At 45.5% G+C, this 25,000-nt stretch overlaps 1 protein-coding gene across 1 annotated transcript in view; it reads left to right on the top strand.

Annotated features, from left to right (window-relative positions):
- The window catches only part of LOC130391373 (A disintegrin and metalloproteinase with thrombospondin motifs 16), a 66,236-nt gene that overhangs the window by 9,271 nt on the left and 31,965 nt on the right, over positions 1-25,000 (top strand). Inside the window, exons 4-10 of the mRNA XM_056601477.1 lie at positions 6,799-7,207; positions 10,151-10,356; positions 12,728-12,811; positions 13,728-13,887; positions 17,195-17,300; positions 17,717-17,854; positions 21,882-22,035. Of these exons, the coding sequence (XP_056457452.1) occupies positions 6,799-7,207; positions 10,151-10,356; positions 12,728-12,811; positions 13,728-13,887; positions 17,195-17,300; positions 17,717-17,854; positions 21,882-22,035 (1,257 nt within the window). The remainder of the gene's footprint in view (positions 1-6,798; positions 7,208-10,150; positions 10,357-12,727; positions 12,812-13,727; positions 13,888-17,194; positions 17,301-17,716; positions 17,855-21,881; positions 22,036-25,000) is intronic.

A 25,000-nucleotide genomic window follows, 5' to 3' on the forward strand; every position in this document is an offset into this window, starting at 1 on the left:
TTATTTTGTTGTTTTCAAAAGCAGCCTTAAACATTTTAGTGCTCCATCTTGAGTTCGGCAACTCCATTATCAAACTCACAGTTTGCACCAGTTTGGATAAACCTCAGCAGGAAGTAATATCACTACAAAATACATTCAACATGCCTCTACAAAGATTGCTTTCAAATCTCTCAATTCAAGTAAGGTACACCACATTGGTTCTGAGAGAGAAAACATTGTGAAATGTATATCGACGCATGGCAATCGCGAATCTAGCAAAAGTGCACCAGTAATGATGCCTCTCCACAGTGTTAAGAGGGCCAAGGCCTTGTTTAAAGGCCTCAAGTTACCTTGAGGGACTGTGCTGGGACATGCCCAATGTCATGTCTATCTGTACTTTATCCTAGCAATGATGGTTTCCTACAACATGGCAAAGCTATATAATTCAGAATCAAGTTAAACTAAAGAAGTCTTTCATACTTTTTTTCCAAAATATCCCCTTGATCATCCTTAGAATGCACACCTCCTTATGAACCTTTCATTCTGAACCACAAGGAACTGCTCCATTCACCTCCCTACTTACAAATCACTTGCAGGAGCTCATGTTTTTTTTTTTGGTCTCGTAAAAAAATGTGGGCGTGTTTGTGACTCCCCAGGGCAAAATGGTAGCAGCAGTATTTTAACCCAGTGCATGTTCTACGTCTTTTCTGGGTTTTCCCAGTCCACCCCCCCACCCCCCACCCCGCCCAGAATAACACAAAAACCAACCAGTCAGAAACATGATATGATTGATGGTTTTTGATAAAGCTTTGATATTCACACAGTGTGGTCTATGAGCCTTCACACTGTTTCATTTTTTTATTTTTTGGCTTCTTTTCACTTATTTTTCATAATGTTAACAAGACCAGACCACTCTGAGTGGTGTCATGACATCCACCTACTCCTGACTTTGTCCTTAGAGATCAAAGTAATCGTAGATAGTTATTCTTTGTCCACTGAAAGTTAGACTAAAATACCCCAAGGACAAATCTGCGGTTATTCTGCAAACATATAACGTTACATAAAATCTTACAACAAAAGTCCAATTCGCTTGAATACACAGTACGTATTATTTTACTGCTTATTTCAGAGACAGTTTGATGTTGTACATTTATTGACCCTTTCATAGAATTAGGTTTCTTCATCCAAGCTGGACTTGGATGAAGGAACACATATTAACTTCAGTCCTAGGTCTATATACTACCATAAACAGTTCACTTTGAAGTGAACAGGCCAGACAGAGAGAGAGAGGGGGGGGGGGGAGAGAGAGATAGAGAGAGAGAGAGAGAGAGAGAGAGAGAGAGGGGGGGGGAGAGAGATAGTGGGGGAGGGAGAGAATTCAGAACTACGCCAGTCAGGTGCATCTTTTAAATGATGCTTCCTCACTCAGTTCCGTTTTCCTTCCGAGAACACCCCCTACCCCATCCACCAACACACCAACACACCACCACACGTGCACCCAGGCCCATTCCCCTTCCCCACCCACCCACCCCCACCTCCTGTTTCTTGTTGTTGCACGTCCGGATGAGTCTTGACTCCAGATAGTCCAGCTGTTTGCGCCCTCCCACGTCGTGTCGGAGTGTTTACGACTGCTATTTGCACCTCACGCAGCGCAACGTGTAATCTGATGACTCGGGCTGTTCGGGAGAAGCCACCGGGATGACCCAATCTCTTCATTTAGCCACTCAGCTAACAGACGCACTGGACGCCTGCACTGCACTAACGCGTGACACACAAAATAAATAGATAACACTGAAGTACACAATGAACGCATTGGGTTGGATGCCATTCGGATGCCTTATTGGTCATTGCCCAATAAGGAATGCCGACGTCATGGACTGCATTTATACAGTGCTTTCTTTAGAAGTGGCCACTCGAAGCGCTGAACAATATTGCCTAACATTCACCCATTCATGTACACATTCACACACCGATGGCGGTGTCAACCATGCAATGCAACAGCCAGCTCGTCGGGAGCAGTTACCCTGCGTTCACACCAAAAGATGCATTTGCTGCCCGAACGCGTTGACGCCTGAGTTTTGCGGCGCGTCAAATCAAGTTTTGCGGCGCGTCAAAGGTTTGACGCGCGTCAAAAGTTGAAATATTTCAACTCAAGCAGCATTTGACGCGCCGCAAAATACGTGAACGCGCCCTTCGCCCGTGCCCGGCAGCGGGCACGGGCATGCCGCGCCGCAAATCAGATTTTGACGCGCCGCAAATCAAGTTTTGCTGCCCGTTTTCTCGGCAGCAAATGCTGCGGCAGCAAAGCAGCAACGCGTCTCTATATTCACTTTGAATGGGATCACGACGCGCGTCAACTTTTTGCATCTTTTGGTGTGAACGCAGGGTTAGGGTTAGGTGTCAAGCACAGGGTGACACTGACACTCAACCAGGAGGAGCCGGGGATTGAACTAGAAACCTTCAGGTCACCAGCCAGCCCGCTGTACCTACCGGGCCACACGCCGCCCGTCACAACACATCACCACATGTGGTCTGTGTCGTTTTATTGAAGACTGTAACTGTTCATAGGTCAGTTTACGGTCCTTATCAAGCTCTAGTTGTTTTGCGTTGGACAAGGTTGCAAAAACGGATGACAATTGTCTTTAAGGGTTAGGGTCCAGACAGGCAACGTGAGAGTCGATGGAGAGGCAGGAGAAACAGAAGCATCTGTGTGCAGCAACCTCTCCCATGTGGTTCCTATTGTTCCTGGGTTGAATGCACAAGCCGGTGGCTCCCATATGATGGTATTCCCCAAAGTGGAGTTCAGAAATGCGAGGCCGGTGTCAATGGGCCCGTGTTGAAACGCTTATTGTTCTGATGCGGCCAATGCGCTCCTTATGCTAGGACGCTCGACAGCATTTGGTTTGAATACATGTCAAATCGCTTGGCCCCAGATTGGGTATGACCAACTGTGAAATTGTTGATAACAGATGTCAGCTCACCATAACAGCACAAACACGGCAATAACCAGTCAATAGCATCGCACATCTGCCCCGGTGCTGTTCCCAATCGCGGAGTCAATGTCACGGATAGTTCGAACGGGGTTGGAGAGAATGAGATCTAATTTTACAATAATCATCTCTGCATGTTAGTTCCGTTGTTCACTACTAGTTTGTGGTATTGTTTTATATCTGAGCCGTGTTTGTCAATAAGCCACTGGATATATCGTGTTAAATGATTATCGCGTTCGTTTTGATCTGTTCAACGTGTCTCGTTTTCAGTTCGGCATGCGACAGGGGCAAAGTTTCCCATCTCTGTCTGTGTTCGCTGTTTTAAGGCCTTCCAAACTAAGTGGATCCGTCCCAAATCGCCGACTACAAATCACTCAAATGTGAACTCATTTTGTTTTGTGACCCCCTTCTGAACCTGCTCAGCCACATCCTTGAGGTCCCAGCTTCTGGCGGTTTGACTTTGTCTCCCCTACATGTCCTGCCATAAGTATGGTACGGTATCTTCCCCTCTGGAGAACTGCCTTAGTCTGCCCCACGTCTACACGTGGCTGTCAGGGAGCAGCCTCGGCGTCTTGACTCAGGTCTGTGCCTCGATGTGACTTGGAACCAGGCTATGGCACTCGTCTGTGATGACACGGCCCGGCCACGAGCGCCACGTCGACGACAGCACTGCGCACCGTCTGTCACTAGCGATTGAAGCGACACTGAGTCCCGTTTGAAAAACAATGGATTGATTCTTGACTGTTGGACGGCGATTCAGAAAGTGAAAGTAGACTTGCGGGTATTCCCTGTTGCTCTTCTTTGTATATATTACATGTGTATGTATGTTTATATATGTATATATATATATATATATATATGTATTTAAAAAAAAAATTGAAATCCCTCCACCACTATCAAACGCCATGCATCTTTCCTTCTTCCCCATTTCTCTCAATCTCTCAATCTCTCTCTCGCTCTCTTTTTCTCTCTAGCTGTTTCTTAATCGTCTCTCTCAATATCTCTCCCTCTCTCTCTCTCTCTCTCTCTCTCTCTCTCTACCTCTCTCTCAATCTCAATCTCTCTTTCTCTCTCACTCTATCTCTCTCTCCCTCCCTCCCACCCTCCCTCCCTCCCTCCCTCCCTATCTCTCTCTCCCTCCCTCCCTCCCCCCCCCTCTCTCTCTCTCTCTCTCTCTCTCTCCCTCCCTCCCTCCCCCCCCTCTCTCTCTCTCTCTCTCTCTCTCTCTCTCTCTCTCTCTCTCTCTCTCTCTCTCTCTCTCTCTCTCTCTCACTCTCTCTCACTCTCTCACTCTCTCATTCCTCTCTCTCCCACTCTCTCTCTAGCTGCGGTTTTAGTTTGCCACAATAAAGTGGTGTATGGTTGGCTATCTCTGTAATCAACGATGTCTTACGAAAGCATTGAACCAGCCGCAGCCTCAACTCTTACAATCACAAGACAATAGAGTTGAGTCAAGCACTACTTTGTATTTGTTTTGTCTTGAGTTTGTTGGTTACGTAATTAAAATAATGCAAACTTGTCTTTAAATAGCGGCGGCCAGAGAGTTTCTGCAGTAAATCTGATGCTAAGCAGGACTCTGTTGGCGCTAATCTTTGGTGTTTTACACGCCAGTAACTGTTACCGTTGAAAATAATCATTATATCAGCCACCTGTAAACAAACAATGTTCACTGGTCTGCCAAAAATGTAAACTCAAGAACGTGTATAGCACCCTTTGCTTATATAAAAATAAATAAATATTGGCAGCTCACAAGTGACTTCCATCAAACTATCCCTTACAAAAACATTGTTGGAAAGCAAATCTTTGACCTACAACTTTACATTTTGAGCTCTTTCCAAAATGGTTCTCCGCTGAAGAATGACTCAATTTAATTTCCCTGATTAACACAATAACAGACTTTTTTCTTAATGTGTGGTTGATAGGATGGAAGAAACAGCCATGCTGTGTTAGTAAGCTAGTGATCAGGAATCATGCAGAATCAGCACTATGGCTCATTAAAGACACATCCAACTCCTAGCAGACAGATCCTTGATTTGGCGCGGCTGCCTGATTGGAACAGGATTCAGACCATCTAATTTGTGTACATTAACACATACAATGTGACATACACAGGCGCACCCAAACACAAACCCACAGACACAATGCACACAGCACATTCTCGTGTGCAGACACACACACACACACACACACACACACACACACACACACACACACACACACACACACACACACACACACACACACACACACACACACACACACACACACACGCACACACACGCAATGCACACAAAACATGCTGCTGTACATATACACTAACATTAGCCAGGGTTAGGTCATACACAAACCCCCAGTCACACAGACACAACCTAGGCTCACCGCAAACACTGGGATTGAACAACCTACCCACCACTACCCCTGTGATGGTCTGTTCTGTGGCAGCCAGAGTGTGGAGCTGCACCAACACAGGGACCTCTACTCCACCAGCGTACAGTTCAAACGCAGACTGCAGTCAATTAGCCGTGTTGTAATGCCACCCCCAGCGCTGCCAAGCCCCGTCACCCTGCCAGTGCTGGCTGCCAACACACTGTTAACACAGATGTTGTGCGTGTCTGGGAAGGGTTATGTGTGTGTGTATGTGTGTGTGACACACACATGCGCCGTGTGCGCATGTGTGTATGTGCGTACCTCTGTACGGGTGGTTATAGACACATATGCCGGGCTAGATTATAGATGGATGGGTGGATGGATGGATAGATGGATAGATAGCGGTAGATAGACACCATGCAGGCAGACAGACAGGGAGGTATGTGGGTCTGATCACTCCAGCCCCCCCTGTTTAAAACCATGTCTCCTTCTCCTAAATGGGCCCGGTGCACGTGCTTAGATAACATCTGACCCTTGGTGGCAAAGCAGATGTCAAGCATGAAGAAACACATCCAGTGACTGAGTGTGCTTGAGGTTTATGGGCAGTAGCAGGTTTACTGCGACCCCAAAGTGGGGCCCTGATTAAGTGCTGACAGAGACGGACTCGGGGACTAAAGAACTGGCTGGAGAGAGGGTTATCGTCAGTTTGACGGAAGTGCCGGGTTGGAGGGGAAAGGAATGTGTAGGCCGTCAAAGGGTTATGGATGTTTACTTAAAACCCACATGGCCAGCCCTCTCCTAAATATTTCGTCATCGTTCACTATACGTTGCCATGGGTGTGCTCACAGCACAATTAAAATCTGATTTACACCAGATGGATTTTGCTCTAGAACAGTGTTTTTTATACTGATTGCAAGTGTGGTTTGCCCACACTGCAGCTGTCACGGCTAAATGTTGAGGCCAAAAGTAAAGAAGAATGGTAAAGAAAAGCTAATTATATATAGAAATATAATGCAGAATTGGGGTTTTAATCGAATCCATGCAGCATTGATTGTTATTAAAGAGTTTGGATCCATTGTCGTTGTTAAACTAACTTCAAAAAGCAGTTTATTTCGATTTACAGTCGGATTCAGTTTAAACATTTTAAACATTCTCTCAGACTCTGAGATCCATCTGTATTTCACACAACTTTAACGACCACTTCATCCATTCCTACCATTCCATCAAATTAGCATTTTCCCGAAATTCATCCAAAGTCAAACTCCAGGCTTTAAACGGCCTCCTCAGGAACCTTTGAGTTATTTCATGCGCAACAGTTCACGGGTTAACCCCTCAAATACCTTCAGAGATGTTCCTCGCGGGCTTCCACATGACAACTACCAGACCTTCACTGAGCCTTTCTGCTCTGAAAGGTCAGTCGCCGCTCGTGAAACGCTAATAAGCTTGCCTGTTTTGCCTCTAGTCAGGTTTGATCCGAACGCAGGACGCAGACTTCTTCCTGAGGCCCGTGTCCCACAGCCTAGCGCGGAGGGAGAACTTCACCGGACCCTCCAGCCACCAGCCACACGTCCTGTATCGGAGCAACGCACAGCCCCACACGAGACATCGGAGACCCCGCGAGAACGGGAACCCCGGGGAGGAGAGCCACGTTCTCAGCAAGAGGTCCACCGCGCTGCAACCTCAAAGACGCAGCACTAACGGTACGGTAACGGACGAAGAAGAGGGGTACGGCGACCTCCACGACCTCACCGTCAACAACAGCGGTCGCACCGGTCACCGTGGCGATGGGATACGACACCACGGCGACCATGGCGATGACTACAACCACGGGGAGAAGCAGAGGCAGCACTTCTGTGGGAGACGGAAGAAATGTATGTAAGGGCAACCTCTCCTTCCAATCAGCACCCCTTTGCTGCTTTCCTGTCCATATGCTACTGAGAATCATCTATGAGAATGGAGAGATCATATAGTAGCCCACAGCTTTTATGCCTTTTGAGTATGTCTTTGATTACACCTGTTTGAATTGCCAAAACATTTGAATGCAAGAATGCTAACGTCATGCATCCATTCACTGTTCTGTATGTTAGCTCGTACAGTTCAGCATGGGTGGCCTCAGTGGGAAGGGAACACCTCTCCCCCAATGCAGTGCTCTACCAGTGGGACTAGACAGGATCTATGATTAGTTGTGGGGAGCTGAAGACCAGCGCCTTGCAATGTGTAGCTTCCTTCCAGGAACCCTGAACTCTGAGGTTATTGTAGAATATGTAGTTAATAGGGGTCTTTAGGGTGTAACCCAGATGCATTGTGCTAAAGTAAGTAGAAATAATAGTCATAGCTCAAGCAAATCTCAAGCGAGGTCCACCCTTTAGTTCTGCACATTATTGACAATGCTAAATTACCCTGACGAGTCTATACGAATTAACTCAGCGGGTGACTTGAACTCAGGGTACGAGTTTGTTCAAAAGGAACGTCGACAAAGTGCATTTGATGATGCTATGTTTTTTAGGACAATTAGGTTAAAGTTTGAAATTTGGTGATCCTTGAAATATGCGGGGTGAGTAGGTGAAAGGAGAACACGAAGTGACGGCCCGAAAGCAGAACAGAAAACATTTTTACAGTAATGAGGGTGGACATGATTTCATTTTCCTGCAGAGATCATACACAGTGACGAACGCTAGCTCTCCCCCCAAATCCTCTTACGCTTTGTTGACATTTTTTTGTCAGGCAGGGTTTTGAGGTCATTTCAAAGGCAGCTAGAGAGAGATGGGGGGTAGTACCATTGCTTACACACCACATGAGACCGTCTGCCGGGCCCCCCCCCCCCCCCCCCCCACCCCCCCCCCCCCCCCCCCCGTGAAAACACACTCATGTTTACATTCCCATGTAATGACATCACCGAACACCTGTGCGGTGTTCCAGCCGAGAAAACCCTTTGGTCACTCACCTGCTGTATAAGCAAACTTTCTAATCCCCCTAAACTTTATCACGTGCGGGCAGGACAGGGGTGAAAGTTTACGATAACCCAGAGATTGGAGGTGAGATGGTGCCAAAATCCACCAGGGCTCGACGCTCGTTTCTTTGATTTGCGAACTGTTGTGCTCTCCCTGATTTCCAAGTGTTTAGGTTAAGTGTTGAGTCCTCAGGGGGCGACTGAACAGCGAGAAACGTTTCTTTCACTATAAAACAATTTGTTTGAGTGATGTGGTCAGTTATTAAACTAATGGGTCTTTGGTGTTCAATTCAGGTTTGCATGGTTTGTCTTGAGATAATACATTATTTAATAAACGGTACAATAGTTATGCAAATAATAGTTGCATAAAAAAAGATCAAATAATAATAATTATATTATTGTTAGAATTATCTTGATTATCTTTTTATAATTACAAAATTATAATTGTATGACGTGAGTCTTCCATTACCTAATTTTGGGTATAAATCACTTGACTTTTTTGAGCTTTTAGAGACACCGCCACCACAATTAACTAATTGCTCTTTTAAAAACGCATTAGCTTTGACCTCCACACATTCAAAGTCATATTATGGTTAGAAATTCCAAGCATTAATTAGGACTAATGAATTCCAGACAGTAATTATTTAGGTCTTCAACATCCTCACTGCCATAACCAACATGAGAATGTCTCTCCAAAATGATCAATGACAGTTTGGTAAGCCTGCATGAAGATAATGACCGTTAAAAGAGTTTTACTCATTATTCCCAGTAGAAGTCAAAATGACCAAGGCCAAATCCACTTAAACAATTGTCACACTCCAAAAGTATCCACAGATTGCTGGCCACCAAACGGGTGTCAGAAATTTGTTTATGTTAAGTCATATGTGTCATAAAGTCAGCTGGCGTTAATTAAATGAGGCTGATATGTTAAAGGGAAAGTCCTCAGTAGTTCATCATTATGTCAGTTGCTTCAGTATTTGACTGAAGCAGTCAAACATTACCCATCTAAAATGAACGTGTATATGTTCACATAACTGTATATAATAATCATACATACTTGCGTACATATATATAGGGCTTAGTTAGCGTTCCCATCTCCCGCTATGAGCAGACAAGGCTGCCGCAGCACAGTGGTTGGTTCCCAGCAGTGCTAAAGAGACAGATGTTTGTCTCGACCTCTTCCACAGTATTCAAAGACACAAAGCCGTAGGTGGTGATAGCACGGAGGTGAGTGAACAGGTGTGTTCCCTGGGAGTGTGAGGTAGTTGCCTTCAAAGTGGTAATCAAGAGGGTGTACCTTCATCGATAACGTCATTCATCCGACAAAGACAACTGAAAATACCCTGACAACCAAGATTGATTCATGTTCAGTTTTGGTGCCTGTCGACTTCTATATGTCAATAGAAGAGATGATTAATTTGACTTACAATTTTGTTGAACATCTTTGCTAATTGGCAAAGGCATGTTTACAAGTACTGTGGATTTAGTTTCCACTGTGTCTCTTCCTTTGATGTGCTTATGAACAGAAAGGAACATATCAGAGAATCTCTCATTTGGATGTCCCTGAAAAAAAACCTATAATCATATAAGGCGTATTGTTCATTAAAATATTGTGACAACACGATTACATTTATCAACCTGATGCTTTAATCCAAAGCAACACACAATCAGTACATTAAACCGTGACGAACCGATCAAGAAATGGCAAGATTCATAAAAATGTCATAAAAATTTCTCAAATAAGCATTTTGCATCAAGCGCCACATCCTAGAACTCAGAGATAACGATCCACTTTCAATAGTTCAGCCCTATTTGTAATGTATCCTCCTCCCATTTCTTTCTCCCTCTTCCCCTCATACTGAAGACATGCCCAAGCCCCTGGAAGGAGACTCCTTCGTTCTCCCGGACGAGTACGCCATCCCCCCCCGGAGCAAGAGGGAGGTGATGATGAAGAACCAACCGGGCGACCAGAAGCTCAACGTGGAGACGCTGGTGGTGGTGGACAAGAAGATGATGGACAACCACGGCCACGAGAACATCACCACGTACGTCCTCACCGTGCTCAACATGGTGAGGGAACGACTCCTGCAACACAATCCCTGTTCAAACCACACGGACATCGTCATGCTAATTTGAGATTGGATTTTGTCCACATGCTGCTGAGGATCAAACTACGAGAATTTAGAGCCTACATAGTTTGTAGCGCACAGCTTTGATGTTTTTTCAGTATGCCTTTCAATAGACCTGTTGAATATGCATTCAAAGTTCTTATCTTTTTTTACTTAAATCATGAACCCCATGTACATGAGTCCATACATTACATAATGTAGGGATTTACTCTTCCGTATATTACGAAGCAATCTCGATTCAAACCACATGGACATCGTTATGCTAATTCAAGATTTTATTTGTGACATCACAAATCGCCAATTTGAGCCAATCAAATTCACAAGCCGCTGCACTACCCTGTGTTTCCCCAGGGGCGACCCCGGGCTCACGGACAGATCAAGGTGCTAGCTTACACTTTAATCCCCCAGTGGCTGCAGTGGTCAGGGGTTGAATGGGGTGCGAAGATTCACAGCTGACTTCGTTTTCTCCCCCCTTGTTTTGATAAGATCATAAGCGGTCATGCCAGCGCTTTAGATTAGTCTAGAGCGCGGATAAAGATGACAGACGAGGAAGGGTGCGGGAGTGGGGGGTAAGGGGATATCTGCAGCGCGTTTGGTTTCAAAACACAATAAAGGCACACCATGTGAACAAACGTGTCTTGTGCTCCTCTGAGACCGTTTAGTCCTACGACTGGAAACCCGGAGAGACCTGAATTAGATAATGGAGTGTTAAACCCACATTCAAGGTAATGGGGGCTATTACTAGCTCAGATGGCGAGATGAAAGTACCTTATTGGACGCTAGCAGCGAAAGAATGATTTTCCGCTCATTCTCACATTATGGCAATTACCAATTACACACTGTGTCACTCCACAATTTATCATGGTGACAGTGTCCTTCCTCTGCACCACTACTTCCCCTTCCCACACACACCCACACACATACCTACACACACACAAACACACACACACACACACATACACATATATATATATATATATTTTTTTCTCCCTCAAGGATGATGAAATGGGGAAAGCCGATACATCTTGGTGGGATATCTTTCGCCACAGCGGTGTTGGTCTAGTGCTAAGACCCAGCTCAGCTGATCTCGAAGCCGTACCTCCCCAAAGCTTGTTTGGCTACTTAACGACTGACTGACAAATCCTTCAATAATCCCCCTGTTTTGGAAACACGGCTCCATCCAGCCCAGATGGGATGTGGGATGTGGGATGGGGGAGGGGGAGAAGGGTGGGGCAGGGGGTGGAGGTGATAGGGAGTCACATTGTTAAACACAGCCTGACCCAGATCCCAAACCTTCCATCTCTTCACAGCTTTGTTTCCTGGAGCACACAAGACTAAACATCTTTGTAACATTTTAAGATAATGGTACATTCATTAATCATTAATAAATATGAGTATAGGGGTATCATTTAGGGGATATTACCGGTAGTGGGTTACGATTAGGGGTAGTGGGTTAGGGTAAGGTTGAATCTAGACGATATTACATAGTGTTTGCATTCATATCTTAGTTAACATGAACACTGTTAGTCCATGATTACTGTGCATTATTTAACTGTTAGTTAATACTTCTTAATGCATTAACTAATCCAAACTTTCTTCGGAGGCTAAATCCATGCATTTGCGCAGCAGCCAATAAAAACCAACAGCTGTGCCAATGGAAACCCATGGCTCTGACTCCGACTGCGGATTGGTTTAAAGTGTTCAAAGTGTAACATGTTCACCGTGAATGGAGCTCACAACAAGGGGAAAGACCAAACGGTCCATCTGTTTATGGGTCAATGGCGTCGGAAGCCTTACTTCTGGAAAAAGCGCATAGCATGAAAATAATCGGAGCGACACCTGAGATATTCATACTACACAGGGGGTGGAGGGGGGAGAGGAAGGGACCGATTGAGAGGAGAGAGAGGGAGATTCAGATCCAGATAAGGAGCCCTGTTTCAAAGCCAAAATCCATGGGTTTGATCAATGTTCAGATACACCTGAGAGGAGAAGAAGAGGAATCAGCAGTTGCGAATCCACTTTTGCCGGGCTGGATCAGGGCAGCATTTGTCAACTCTTAAAGTAATCTCTCGTTTCCGATGTATCAGACACACATGTCAAAGTCCTAATATTTACGTATCCTGGTACCTGGTATACTACTTTTTTTTTTACTGAGATCAGATGAACTTGTGTTGTCGTTATGTGGTTAGTAGTTAGTAGAAAGAAACCGCACGGATTCAGTGAACACTACAACATGAATCACCTGGCTAAGCTACACGCTAAACCTCAGGATCAACACTTTATTATTTGCGCATGGATTCTGTGTCCTCCAGGTTTCGAGTCTATTTAAAGATGGGACGATAGGAGGGAACATCAACATCGCCATCGTGGGCCTCGTACTGTTGGACGATGAGCAGGTAAGAGTTTTGGTTGGTTTCCATGGAAACCCTTTTTGGTGGTGTGCTAGCTCATAAGAATGTAGGATAAAATAATAATCTGGTGTTTGTTTATTTGTTGGCTTTGCACTGGTAGCCCTGAGGTCTGAATACGCTTTAGAACTGCAAGAGTTTCCCCGGGGATCATTTTAACAACTAAGTTTCTTTTGTAGTAATGCCATAATTATAGGGTCTGCGTTGACTTGGGTCTTTGCCAGATCAAAGAGGGGAATTCTCATGTAAAAAGAGAGCGAAATATACAGGGGTTGAGAGAGAGAAGTGAGAAGGACACATTGAGAGAGCAACTGAGGGATAGATAGACTGACAGACTGATGCACAGAGACACAAGGTCCTCAAAAAGTCAAGTAGATAAGGACAAGGGCTTATTGTTTTTTTGAGCAACTGCGTGTGATGTTAATGGCTTTTAATTTTCCATCAAAGGGGCCAGTTTTCGGTTCCAGAATGCAACGAAAATATTCCCCATTTCTTCAAAGCTGAAGATGTAACCAAGCCCAATTTGTGTTCATGTTTAATGGTCCATTCAATGTCTGACACAATGAGAAGATTAAGGTGAAGAGCTAGACCTAAAATTGATATTAGAGACCCACCAAAGGCTCGCCTTGTTCCCAGAGGGTAAACTGTTGCTCTGTTTGCATCATTAGGTTTCTGTAATAGTTTTCATTAAGATAGCCAGTTAAGTGTCAGAATGACGAAACCTACGGTCTAGCAACAATAAGCATATTCTGCTTTTTCCTTATATTAGTAACATAACCGTACCGACTTCAGTAATTAAATTGAATCAAAGCTCTTGACGACAATGTATATAAATATATGTATATCATGCATAACAAAGCCATATCTTGTTTTTCTTCACTCACTCTCCCAATCTCTTTTCCAGGACGGTCTGGTGATCAACCACCACGCCGACCACACCCTGAACAGCTTCTGCCAGTGGCAGTCTGGCCTGGGGGGCAGGGGGGGGCGGCGCCACGACCACGCCATCCTGCTCACCGGCCTGGACATCTGCTCCTGGAAGAACGACCCCTGTGACACGCTCGGTGAGAGTCCTCACGGCCATCATCACCCTGTATCTATCTATCTATCCATCTATCTATCTATCTAATGATCTGCTGGGTGAGATCCTGCGTCCTATATCTAGCGATATAGCCCTCACACTCACACTGACGTCCAACATTGACTATCTATCCAGCCTTCTATCTATCTGTCTGTCTGTCTATCTATCTATCTATCTATCTATCTATCTATCTATCTATCTATCGATCGATCGATCGATCGATCGATCGATCGATCGATCGATCTATCTATCTATCTATCTATCTATCTATCTATCTATCTATCTATCTATCTATCTATCTATCTATCTATCTATCTATCTATCTATCTATCTATCTATCTATCTATCTATCTATCTATCTATCTATCTATCTATCTATCTATCTATCTATCTATCTATCTATCTATCTATCTATATATGTCCGTATATCTGTTTATCTATGTATATATATATATTCTGTTTCATTTAATTCAAACCAGCTTTATTGACATCTGAACCAAACATTTTCTTTGCAAAAGCAAATGATCTATAATCTCCTATAAGCAGATACGGTACAGACGCTTGTGCATGTACAGCATTGAGGATGTGTGCACACTAGTGCAGCTAAAGTGCAGTTGCATGTCCCGGTGATTAGACTCCAGGAAGATGATTCTGTTTACGAGGAGGTTGAGGTCATTGTCTCATCACAACAGGTCACAGATAGTGCCGCTGTGATCACACATTGATTTGTTTCTCCCAGCAGAGAAATAAAAAAAATCCAATCAAACAGATTTGTTTTGTTCAGCAGTTTGTTAGCATCTGGAGTGTTTTCAAGGTTCTTGCGTGTGTGTAATGTGTGGAGAGTGTGTTTTCCTGATGTCTTGGTATGACATGTGATGATAAGTTTGGAAGTGCAGCTCCGTTTCCAGTTGGTTTTGTGTGCAGTGGGTGTACAGTCTGTCTCCTCTGTTTGTCACGGTTGTCAGGTATTGTGCAAATTGGGTTTTCTCTGTTTAGGGACAAGTAACATGCCAATTTGCTTTGATTGTTGGTTGAATCTTTCCAAAGGGCTAAATATTTTTTTGGTTTTCATATGTTTTCGTATTGCCTGATTGGGCTATGTGTTTCCTGTGGTGGTGTTGATGATAATGTTGAGGTAGGGATAGTTTTCTGTGTCTAACAGTGTCTGAGTGTATTTGTGGGCTAAGTCTTTTTTCAAATTTATAACTTCTTTAATTGTATTAAGGTTCACTGTCAATGCCCAGGGCCAAGAGAAACTGTGCAGAAGATGGAGGTGCTGCTTTAGGCAATAGTCCATAGCTCGCTCTCTCTCTCTCTCTCTCTCTCTCTCTCTCTCTCTCTCTCTCTCTCTCTCTCTCCCTCTCTCTCTGTCTCTCTCCCTCTTGCGCTCTCTCTCTCTCTCCCTCTCTCTCTCTCCCTCTCTCTCTCTCTGTCGCTCTCTCTCTCTCTCTCTCTCTCTCTCTCTCTCTCTCCCTCTTGCGCTCTCTCTCTCTCTCTCTCCCTCTCTCTCTCTCTCTCTCTCTCTCTCCCTCTCTCTCTCTCTCCATTGCTCTCTCTTGCTCTTGCTCTCCTCAGCTCTCTCTCTCTGCTGCTCTGGGAAGGCTGTGTACTCCGCTGTCACACGGTGCGTCCCGGTGTCACATCCCCACACGGACACCAGAGCAGATGTTTACCAGCCTTGCTGCTCTCAGATCTCCTGAGCTCGCTCTCGTTGCTCTGCTGCAGAGCATGCAGTGTTGTGGGAGATTGGGTTTTTCCAAACGCTCTGTTTACACTCACACTTCAAGGGGGCAAACATAAATATGATGGTTATCTGATGGGGGATTTATTAGAAACAAATGCCAGAGTAAAATACACAAAAATACAAAATGGAGCAAATGTGTTGTCGGGGAGATTGCCAGAAAATGTGAATGGTTTTTAATGGAGCCACGTGTCAGTTCCTCTGTGTTGTGTCTCCCACTGTTTATAAGCCAAAGTATGCAAAATACATGTTGCAATAAGTATCTAATTTACCTTACTTACGACTGTCGATATATGCATGTTATGTAAGCTGTTGAAGGTTATTCTGATCATTGAACAGTAAGGGACGTTTATAAATGTGTCTCGGTCCTTGCCTTTAGTTCTTCTTTGTAGAAACAGAAGTGTGTTATTAAAGCACCTTGTCTTCATCTTGGCTAGAAGTTTGTGTTTGAAGACGTTGTCACACACACAAATGCATGCACGCAAACACACACACACACACACACACACACACACACACACACACACACACACACACACACACACACACACACACACACACACACACACACACACACACACACACACACACACACACACACACACACACACACACACACAAGCATTCACCCAAGCACAGAGACATGCGGGCATGCAACCACAGACACACACGCACACACAAAATTGCCCACATGCACACAGAGTATAGTACATATATATATATATAGTACAAAATACTGTACACAGAAATAATAAACAGACATATTCATCACATAGACACTGACATTCACACACACATGCGCACACATACACGCACGCACACACTGCCCACACATACACTCCCACACACACGCACACACACACACACACACACACACACACGCACACACACACACATACACTCACAGTACCCTTTAACTCATGCTCTGTAACTTCAAAGCATTTCCAGCTAGAATAGTATAGTCCTTGTCTCTGCTGGGAAGGCCTAGTTCAAAGGTTGTGTGTGTGTGTGAGTGTGTGTGTGTGTGTGTGTGTGTGTGTGTGTGTGTGTGTGTGTGTGTGTGTGTGTGTGTGTGTGTGTGTGTGTGTGTGTGTGTGTGTGTGTGTGTGTGTGTGTGTACATGGGCATGACCGCATGTGTATCTATTCATGTGTGTCCTGTGTATTAAAAGCAACCTCTACCACATGAAGTACAGAAATAAACTGCCCATTTATAAAGTGCTTTATTCCACCACTAATAAAGATTTATTTTTTTGTTGTTGTATAGATGTGGTACAACAACAAAAACAGTCAAAGAAACAAGCTAAGATGTCACGGTTACACTTCAAACATCTTGGCAACACAAAAAGAACATGGAGGTTATAATGTATTACCTGCAGATGTCAACTAGCCCTTCCAGCTAACTCGCCACATTTTCTCAAATGATTGAATGTGTGCTTTCCCTTTCAAATCAACCCATAAATAATAAATGCTAAAACATGTATTAACAAACCTTGGTGATGGAGGTGGGATGCTGACTGCGGCTCACAGACTCCTTCTCGTGCCTGCAGGATTCGCTCCCATCAGCGGAATGTGCAGCAAGTACAGGAGCTGCACCATCAACGAGGACACTGGTCTGGGCCTGGCATTCACCATCGCACACGAGTCCGGACACAAGTAGGGACTGCAGGCTCAGCTCAGCGCTGAAGGGGTTAAATTAGTGTCATGATGAAAGAAGTCTTTCTATTGTACCTAGAAACATAGTCAATCTTTTGCTTTTAAAGTGCCAAAGTGCTTTTTACATTCCATATTCATTATCTGCCAAGTCATCTATCTGACTTTGGCTGACGCTGAATACAAGATGAACCTTAATATATGACAGCAAATCCTGCTGTGAGGCTAATGTTATGATACTCTGTTGGGAGATGATAGTGTCGCAAAGACAACACTGACCTCCTTTTTTCTTAATTTGCATTCAGTAAGGAGTGAATGCTTAGTATTTAGCATCAGAACGTAGGCTACGTAACTTTTTCAGTAGGCCCACTAATATTATGTTCTCTCGTCTATCTTTTGTCCTTCCTGCTTCCCTGTAGTTTCGGGATGGTCCACGATGGGGAGGGCAACGTATGTAAGAAGTCTGAGGGGAACATCATGTCCCCCACGCTGGCCGGGCACAACGGAGTCTTCTCATGGTCGCCCTGCAGCCGACAGTACCTCAGCCGCTTCCTGAAGTAGGCCACACACACGCACGCACGCACACAGGCACGCACACACACACAAGCACACACACACACACACACACACACACACACACACACACACACACGCACACGCACTTACATGCACACTAGCACGAACGCACTTACATGCACACATGCACCCAAACGCACAGGCGCACACACACACACACACACACACACACACACACACACACACACACACACACACACAGATTCAGATGCACACACAAACACACACATGCAGGCACACACACAAACAGACCCACACACACACACCGATTCATGGTTATAGGTATGCACACACACACGCAGACACACTTGCACAAGCAAACACACACATGCACGCACACAAACACACACACACACACACACACACACACACACACACACACACACACACACACACACACACACACACACACACACACACACCAGTAATCCTATTTCACTTGTCTTGCAGCACTATGGTGTCTATCCTGGCAATGCTGTGCAATACTGATCAATGCATCGTTAGTTAGTCATTGCATTCCAGTGTTAAATAGTAACACTTAGTACTGTTTAGCAGTGACATTGCTATTGGCTGTGAAAGTCCATGTAATGAAGCCCCCAGTGTATTCCATTCATGCCAGGTTAGTTACATTATAGTCACATTTAAGAATGCAGAATTCATGGTAACAGTGGTGCACATAGTAAAGATGGAAAAACATGGGTAGTGAGAAGCTGCATTGAAATGGCAAAACAACTGTTGGGCTGTGCATATGTGCTTGCCTATATGTATGTGTGGGTTTACGTGTGCGTGTGTGCGCGCACGTGTGTCTGTTTGCGAGGGTGTCTGTGTGTGTCTAAAGGTCTTAAATATAGCTGTCAGAGCAGCCAGGCTGTCTGATACCCCTGTTCTCCGTATGCTGCCGTTGGCCTTGTGTTACCAACAGCATGTGGACACGCATGTTCCCCTGCAAGCAAAGGAGTGCCCGCGTGAAACAGACGAAGCCAGATCTGTGTGGGTGTGTGCGTGTGCCTGTGGGTATGTGAATGTGCATGCCCGTGTGTATATGTGTGTGTGTGTGTGTGTGTGTGTTTGCTTGAACGCGGGGCGTGTGTGGGTTAGTGTAACCAGATAGGCAGAGCACGGTGCCCTCCACTAAATTCTGTCGGATCCCCCCCCCCCCCCCCAGCGGACCTCTCCTCTGTCAGAGACGGAGGGGGGGGGGGGGGGGGGGGGGGGGGGGGGGGGGGGGGTTATTAGAGCTGGGGATGACCTCATCCTCGTTAGGGCCTGTCAGCCCTATATTTAACAGCAGGAATAAATAAACAAAACGCTCGCGGCGTCACGCGCCAGGCCCGCACCATGTGACCAATGTGGATCCCCGCTGGGGTCCGAACAAACAACCAACGCTATTTATTCAGCCAAAGCGTCGGCCAAGGAGAAGACAAACAAGAGGCGCGGTCTGGCGATGGTTAATTGGTTTCGAGTCTTGGCGTGATATTGGGATACGCTCCTTATCTTCGGTAAACGATGACGAAGGCTGCGATGAAGTCGGGCGCGGTGTGGGACTTACGTGTTGTCACGGAAATAGAGTTCCCCTAGCCTCTGCATAGTGCCCCACGTTACCCCCCCACCCCACACACCCCTCTTACACACTGATTGTATGTTGTACTTCCTGCCACAAAAAAAACGTAGCATTGTGAAACATCTTATCCTAGCTATCTCTGTTATATACAGGGAATGGGTTAACCTAGCAATTGTAAGTGCTTTTTCAGTTGGTTCTATGACCATCCTTGCAGTACCAGTAAGGATGCGATGCATTGTTTCTCTTTTTTCTGACAAACGTAACTATTGTAAGCCGCTTTGGATAAAAGCATCTGCTAAATGCCCTCAATGGAATTGGAAATGGAAACAGAAACCTATGTGGATTCATTGAGAGGTAGAGGTGAGTGTCCTTTCCGGAAGTCACTCCAAATACGACAGCATCCGGATGATCAAGCACAGTTCACAGGAAGTGCCCGGAGATGTTTAAAAAAACGATGAGATAGGCAACAATGGCGGCCGCCCCCCTTTCCTCCACCTCTCTCTCTCCCTCCTCCCGTACCAACGACCCAGCTGCGTATGGGTGTGTGGGACATGCCTTACTACACAGCATACTCCTCCGAAAGCATGGCTCGCAACCATCCCGCTAGGCATGCGGAGCCAGGGTGGTCCGGAGAACAAGGGAACCCGGGATCTCACGACCATCTGTTGGAGTGCCTGTCCCCATGTGTGTTTATGTGTTTCAAATGTGTTGTTCAGACTCTTTCTCTCTCTGTGACATATCGTGTGGCTAACAAGGGATAACAGAACAGGATCCAGTAATGACAGCAGCGCAGTCATTGTTCTCTATAGCTCGACACATGGCTCGTAAAGTGCATAAAAATCGACACACACGCATCAAAATGTACGCACGCAAAAAGCAACGCACACGAACACGCCGGCACGCACACACACACACACACACACACACACACACACACACACACACACACACGGGTGGACACAGTCTCGCTCTCTGCTAAAGCAATCAGGACCACTCACTGACACGATGGATGTTTCCAACTTAGTGTGCCATTTCAAGCCTTCCCTGCGATATTTTGTGTTATATTATTCCAACGTTTAAGCGGTAAAACTTCTCTGTACGGTTACTAAAGATATCAGTTACCGGTGAAACCCCCGTACCACAACACACACACACACACACACACTCACATAGAAACACACATACACACACAGGCAAACACACACATATAAACAAACACGCACTAACACACACACACACACATAAACAAACACACACTAATCCACACACACACAAACACAACCACACACAAACGCACACGCACAAAGCATCAATGGGCTAGTATATGAGAAATTGGGGCCAGCCTTTACTCTCTGTCCTCTGTGGTAATTGAGTGTCTGATGGCTTTAAACCATTACTCTCAGGGTTGGAGTTTGGCAAGCCTGTTATGTTGCCTTGGCAACGATTCATGGCACTCTCTCCGACGCACGAGAAACAATAGGACCTAGAGGGCTAATTCTGGTTCACACAATTGTGCCTCTATGAAGGACTGGATTGTGGTGGCGATTATTTATCTGAACAAGACATGTTAAAACGTAGCTAATGTTTTGTTTAGGTCTGCAGGTCGTGTATGAGCAGAGTTGTTTAAAGATACATGAATTATAGACCCTCCCCCCTCGTCTGTCCTTCGTGATCTTGCTTTCTTCTCCTGTCCTCCCCTTGTCTCTTCACCTCTCCTTCCCTATCACCTCTGACCTTCCCTCTCCCACTCCTCCTCTCCTCTGTCTCCTCACTCTTCGCCCATTTTCCCACATCCGCCACCATTGTAATGGATTCACTTTTGGTAAACATGTTCTCATAATCTGCTCTTCTCCTCCTCCTCTCTACCGCTAATTTCCTCTCACCCCCTCTTCTTCTCACCTCCCCTCTCCCCCTCTCCTCATCTCTCCTCCCCTCTCCCCCTCTCCTCATCTCCTCTCCATCTCTCCTCTCCACTTCTCTCTTTTTCCACCTCTCAACTTCGAACTTCCCGTCTCCTCTCCTTCTCCCCTCCCCTCGTGTGTCTTTCCACCTCTCCTTTCTCTCCCCTCTCCTCCCCTCCCCTCTCCTCTCCCTCCTCTCCTCGACTCCCCACTCCTCCTCACCCCTCCTCTCTTCTCCCCTCTCCTCCTCCCCTCTTCCCTCTCCCTTTTTTCTCTCTATCCTCCTCTCCCCTCCCCTCACCTCTCCTCTCTATCGACCGCTGAGTCCTCCTCTCCTCCTCACCTCTCTAACCTCCCCTCCTCTCCCCTCTCTCCTCCACTCCCCTCTCCCCTCTCCTACTCTTCTCCTCTCCTCTCTAACCTCCTCTCCTCTCTCCTCTCCCCTTCTCTCCTCCACTACCCTCTCGACTCTCCCCTCTCCCCTCTCCTCTCTCCTCTCTCCCCTCTCCCCTCTCCCCCTGTCCCCTCTCCTCCTCTCTCCTCCAGTTCAGCCCAGGCCCTGTGTCTATCAGACGAGCCCAGAGCGTTGGAGGAGTACCAGTACCCAGAGAAGCTGCCAGGCGAGATGTACGACGCAGACACGCAGTGCAAATGGCAGTTTGGGGAGAAGGCCAAACTCTGCACCCTGGATTTTAAGAAGGTAAAATAAAGCCGGGAAGAATTATACTGATTCCCTGCATTGTGGGGGTTTTTCCGCATTATCTTATCTTGCCTCACGCACGCTCCTAAATCCATTCAGTGATTCACATTCAAAATTGTCTCCGTCTTTGTATGCTTTACCACTTTACCAGCACTGCTCAGTCCTCATACTGTCTGCGATGTCAGGAAAGGAATTGCGTTACATTCACATGAGGCTGTAGATAAAGCTATAAAACAGAATGATACAAAAAGGGGAAAGTTCCTTCACTGGCCTATTCGCAATTGTCAAACGATAAATTCTCTCTCTCGCTCTCTCTCTCTCTTTCTGTCTCTCTCTCTGTCTGTCTGTCTCAGTCTCTCTCTCTGTCTCTCACTCCCATGCATATGTATGACAATATAGAACAGACAACGCACACAAATACACACACACACACACACACACAGGTTGCACCACATGTAAAACAAATAACTCATCTGGTTTACTTTTGCTGCGGATCCCAGACACACACTGGGGTTACGAGAAAAGAGTTACAGCGCCGACTACAAAATACTCTCAGGGATAGACGACTAAATATACACTGGAGTGGTGCCAGTGGGAATCTCTCCCCGCTGCTCTCCCATTGTCTGGCCGCCCGCTGAGAGGGGCCTCGGCATGGGGCGAGGAGGGGAAACTGGTTCCCAAAAGGTCCGGTGCTACCGTACAGCCATCGCACATGAAGCAACGTAGCCAGACCGTTTAGTCTGAGAAGTCGACTGTCATTTTTTATTTTATTTTGACGTTAACATTTAAATTTAATGCAACAGTCTACTAGTTGTAAGTATATGTTTAGTCTACGGTAAAAAAATATTGAAAAAGTCACGTAAAGTCAAAGCTTGAGATGTCAGAGGCAGACAGGAAGGCCGGTTAACATCCGCAAACCCCTGGGGTTGCGGAAAGGGATAGACGGATAACTAGATCGACAGGGAGACAGACACGCAGACAGCATGCAGACGGACGGATGGATATAGATCTTCCTCGGCGATCAGTCTCACTCTGCTGACTCGGCTGTACATGTTTTATTCATTTGCGCTAACACTCTGCGAACACCTCGGAGCGGCGAGGTGCGCTGGAGGCCAGATCTCAGCGAAGGCTTTCCCTTTCGCTCACTACCTTTTCCCCACACTTGTTTCTCAAGAAAAATAAATAGACAGAGAACTTGGCCAGGTCAAGTCCGGCGTGTCAGAAATGTGTTTTGCAAAAAGGCGCTTGGCAGGCGTCGCCGCGATAAGACCCGACGAGTCGAGCCAAGAGCTTCTCTCCAGGGGGTCCAGGGGGGCGGGCGGGGTCGCCTTGCCCCGCTCTGGAAATCACAGCAGCTTGATAAGGGCCTTCATTCTGACATGTTTTAAGATCTCTGTGTTTGTCGACACCTCATTTTCGTCTCGTCTCATGCCGTCACTTTCTTTCTTCTTTCTCTCACACTGTCTTTCTCTCTATCTGTCTTTCTTTCCTTCTATATTTCTTTCCTTCGTTCTATCTTCCTTCCTATCTTTCAATCTTTCCATTTTCTTTCTTTCTTTCTGTATCTCTTTCTTTCTTTCCTTCTTTCTTACTTACTGTCTATCTTTCAACCTTTCTTTCTCTCTTTCTCTTTCTTGCCTTCTTTCCTTCTCTCTTTATTTCTTCCTATCCTTCTTTCTTTTTCCGCTCTCCTCGTATTACTATATTCTTCCTATCTCTGTATCTCCCTCCTGTCCCTTCCTATCCTCATAAAACCATATATAAGTCAGTTTATTTTTTCTTTTACTTTCCTCCATTTTTTTATTTTTTTTTGCTCGGAAGATTTCTGGAAAAGCGCGATGCTCGTTCAGAAACATCTGCACAATTAGGCCCTGGGATGGGTTCCACCATGTGGTTTTGGCCGAAATGTGTTGGGGGCAGGGGTGCCTGTCTCCATCTGTACTGAGCTGTCAAAACCAAACACAGTCATTCAAATAGTAACAATGTGGACATAATAGAAAAAGGGAATGATCAAAAAAAGGAAAAACAAGGAGAAGATTGAGTAGCGTGCCATGTTTTTTTAACTACTCCTGAGCTTTTTCTGAGTGGGGAAATTTCCCAAATTGAAATTGCAACACACAGGTGAGGGACTATTGCTTCACAGTTTGACGATAAGGTAACTGAGTAAAGATAGAACTTTAATAATCCAGACAAACGTTTTTGTATCAGAGATTGCTAAAAACTTAAAACAGTGTAAGAATAAAAACAACAAACTTACTAAATGCAAGTGTTTTGGGTTAAATACTAACAATAGGGCCTTATAAACACATTTGTGATCCTTCCACTAAATGCCACTGAGTCTGCCTCATTATTTGACACATGTTAATGTTAACTGACCAAATTGGCGCTGTATGTCTCACTCTCTTCCCCAAGTCAAAAGTCATAATACATCATTAGTGCTTTCCCTGCCATCTCAGTTATCACTGCTCTTAAAAAATAAAGACAAGAACTGGAGCTCGAGCTATTCCCCAACCCAGTGATACATTTCCCAAAACATCCTTGTCCGGAAGGCCTTTCCCTACATTCCCATCATTATCTCAACGCATAGCCCTGTCAAAAGCCAAATTAACCACTTCATGAAATCGACCCCATAAACAGGTGCCGTGAGAACGATTTGTACCATTCCACTACTGTAATTGGGTGTCAGAAAACGTGTTTTCGAACATAAAAACAGTGCTGTAAAACCGTCCGAAGAACGTCCACCCATTAGCGAGACCAACGCTTAGTGCTGGGCAGCTGACAAGGTTTTCCTTTTTTTAAATACTACTTCCTCCTGGTGTTTTTAACCACCAGGAAATTGTTGGGTTGAATTCCTTCTCTCTCTCACCCTCCATGTCCTTCTCTCTCTCTCTCTCTCTCTCTCTCTCTCTCTCTCTCTCTCTCTCTCTCTCTCTCTCTCTCTCTCTCTCTCTCTCGGTCGTTGTAT

This window comes from Gadus chalcogrammus, chromosome 11, assembly GCF_026213295.1.
Source record: "Gadus chalcogrammus isolate NIFS_2021 chromosome 11, NIFS_Gcha_1.0, whole genome shotgun sequence".
Lineage (NCBI taxonomy): Eukaryota > Metazoa > Chordata > Actinopteri > Gadiformes > Gadidae > Gadus > Gadus chalcogrammus.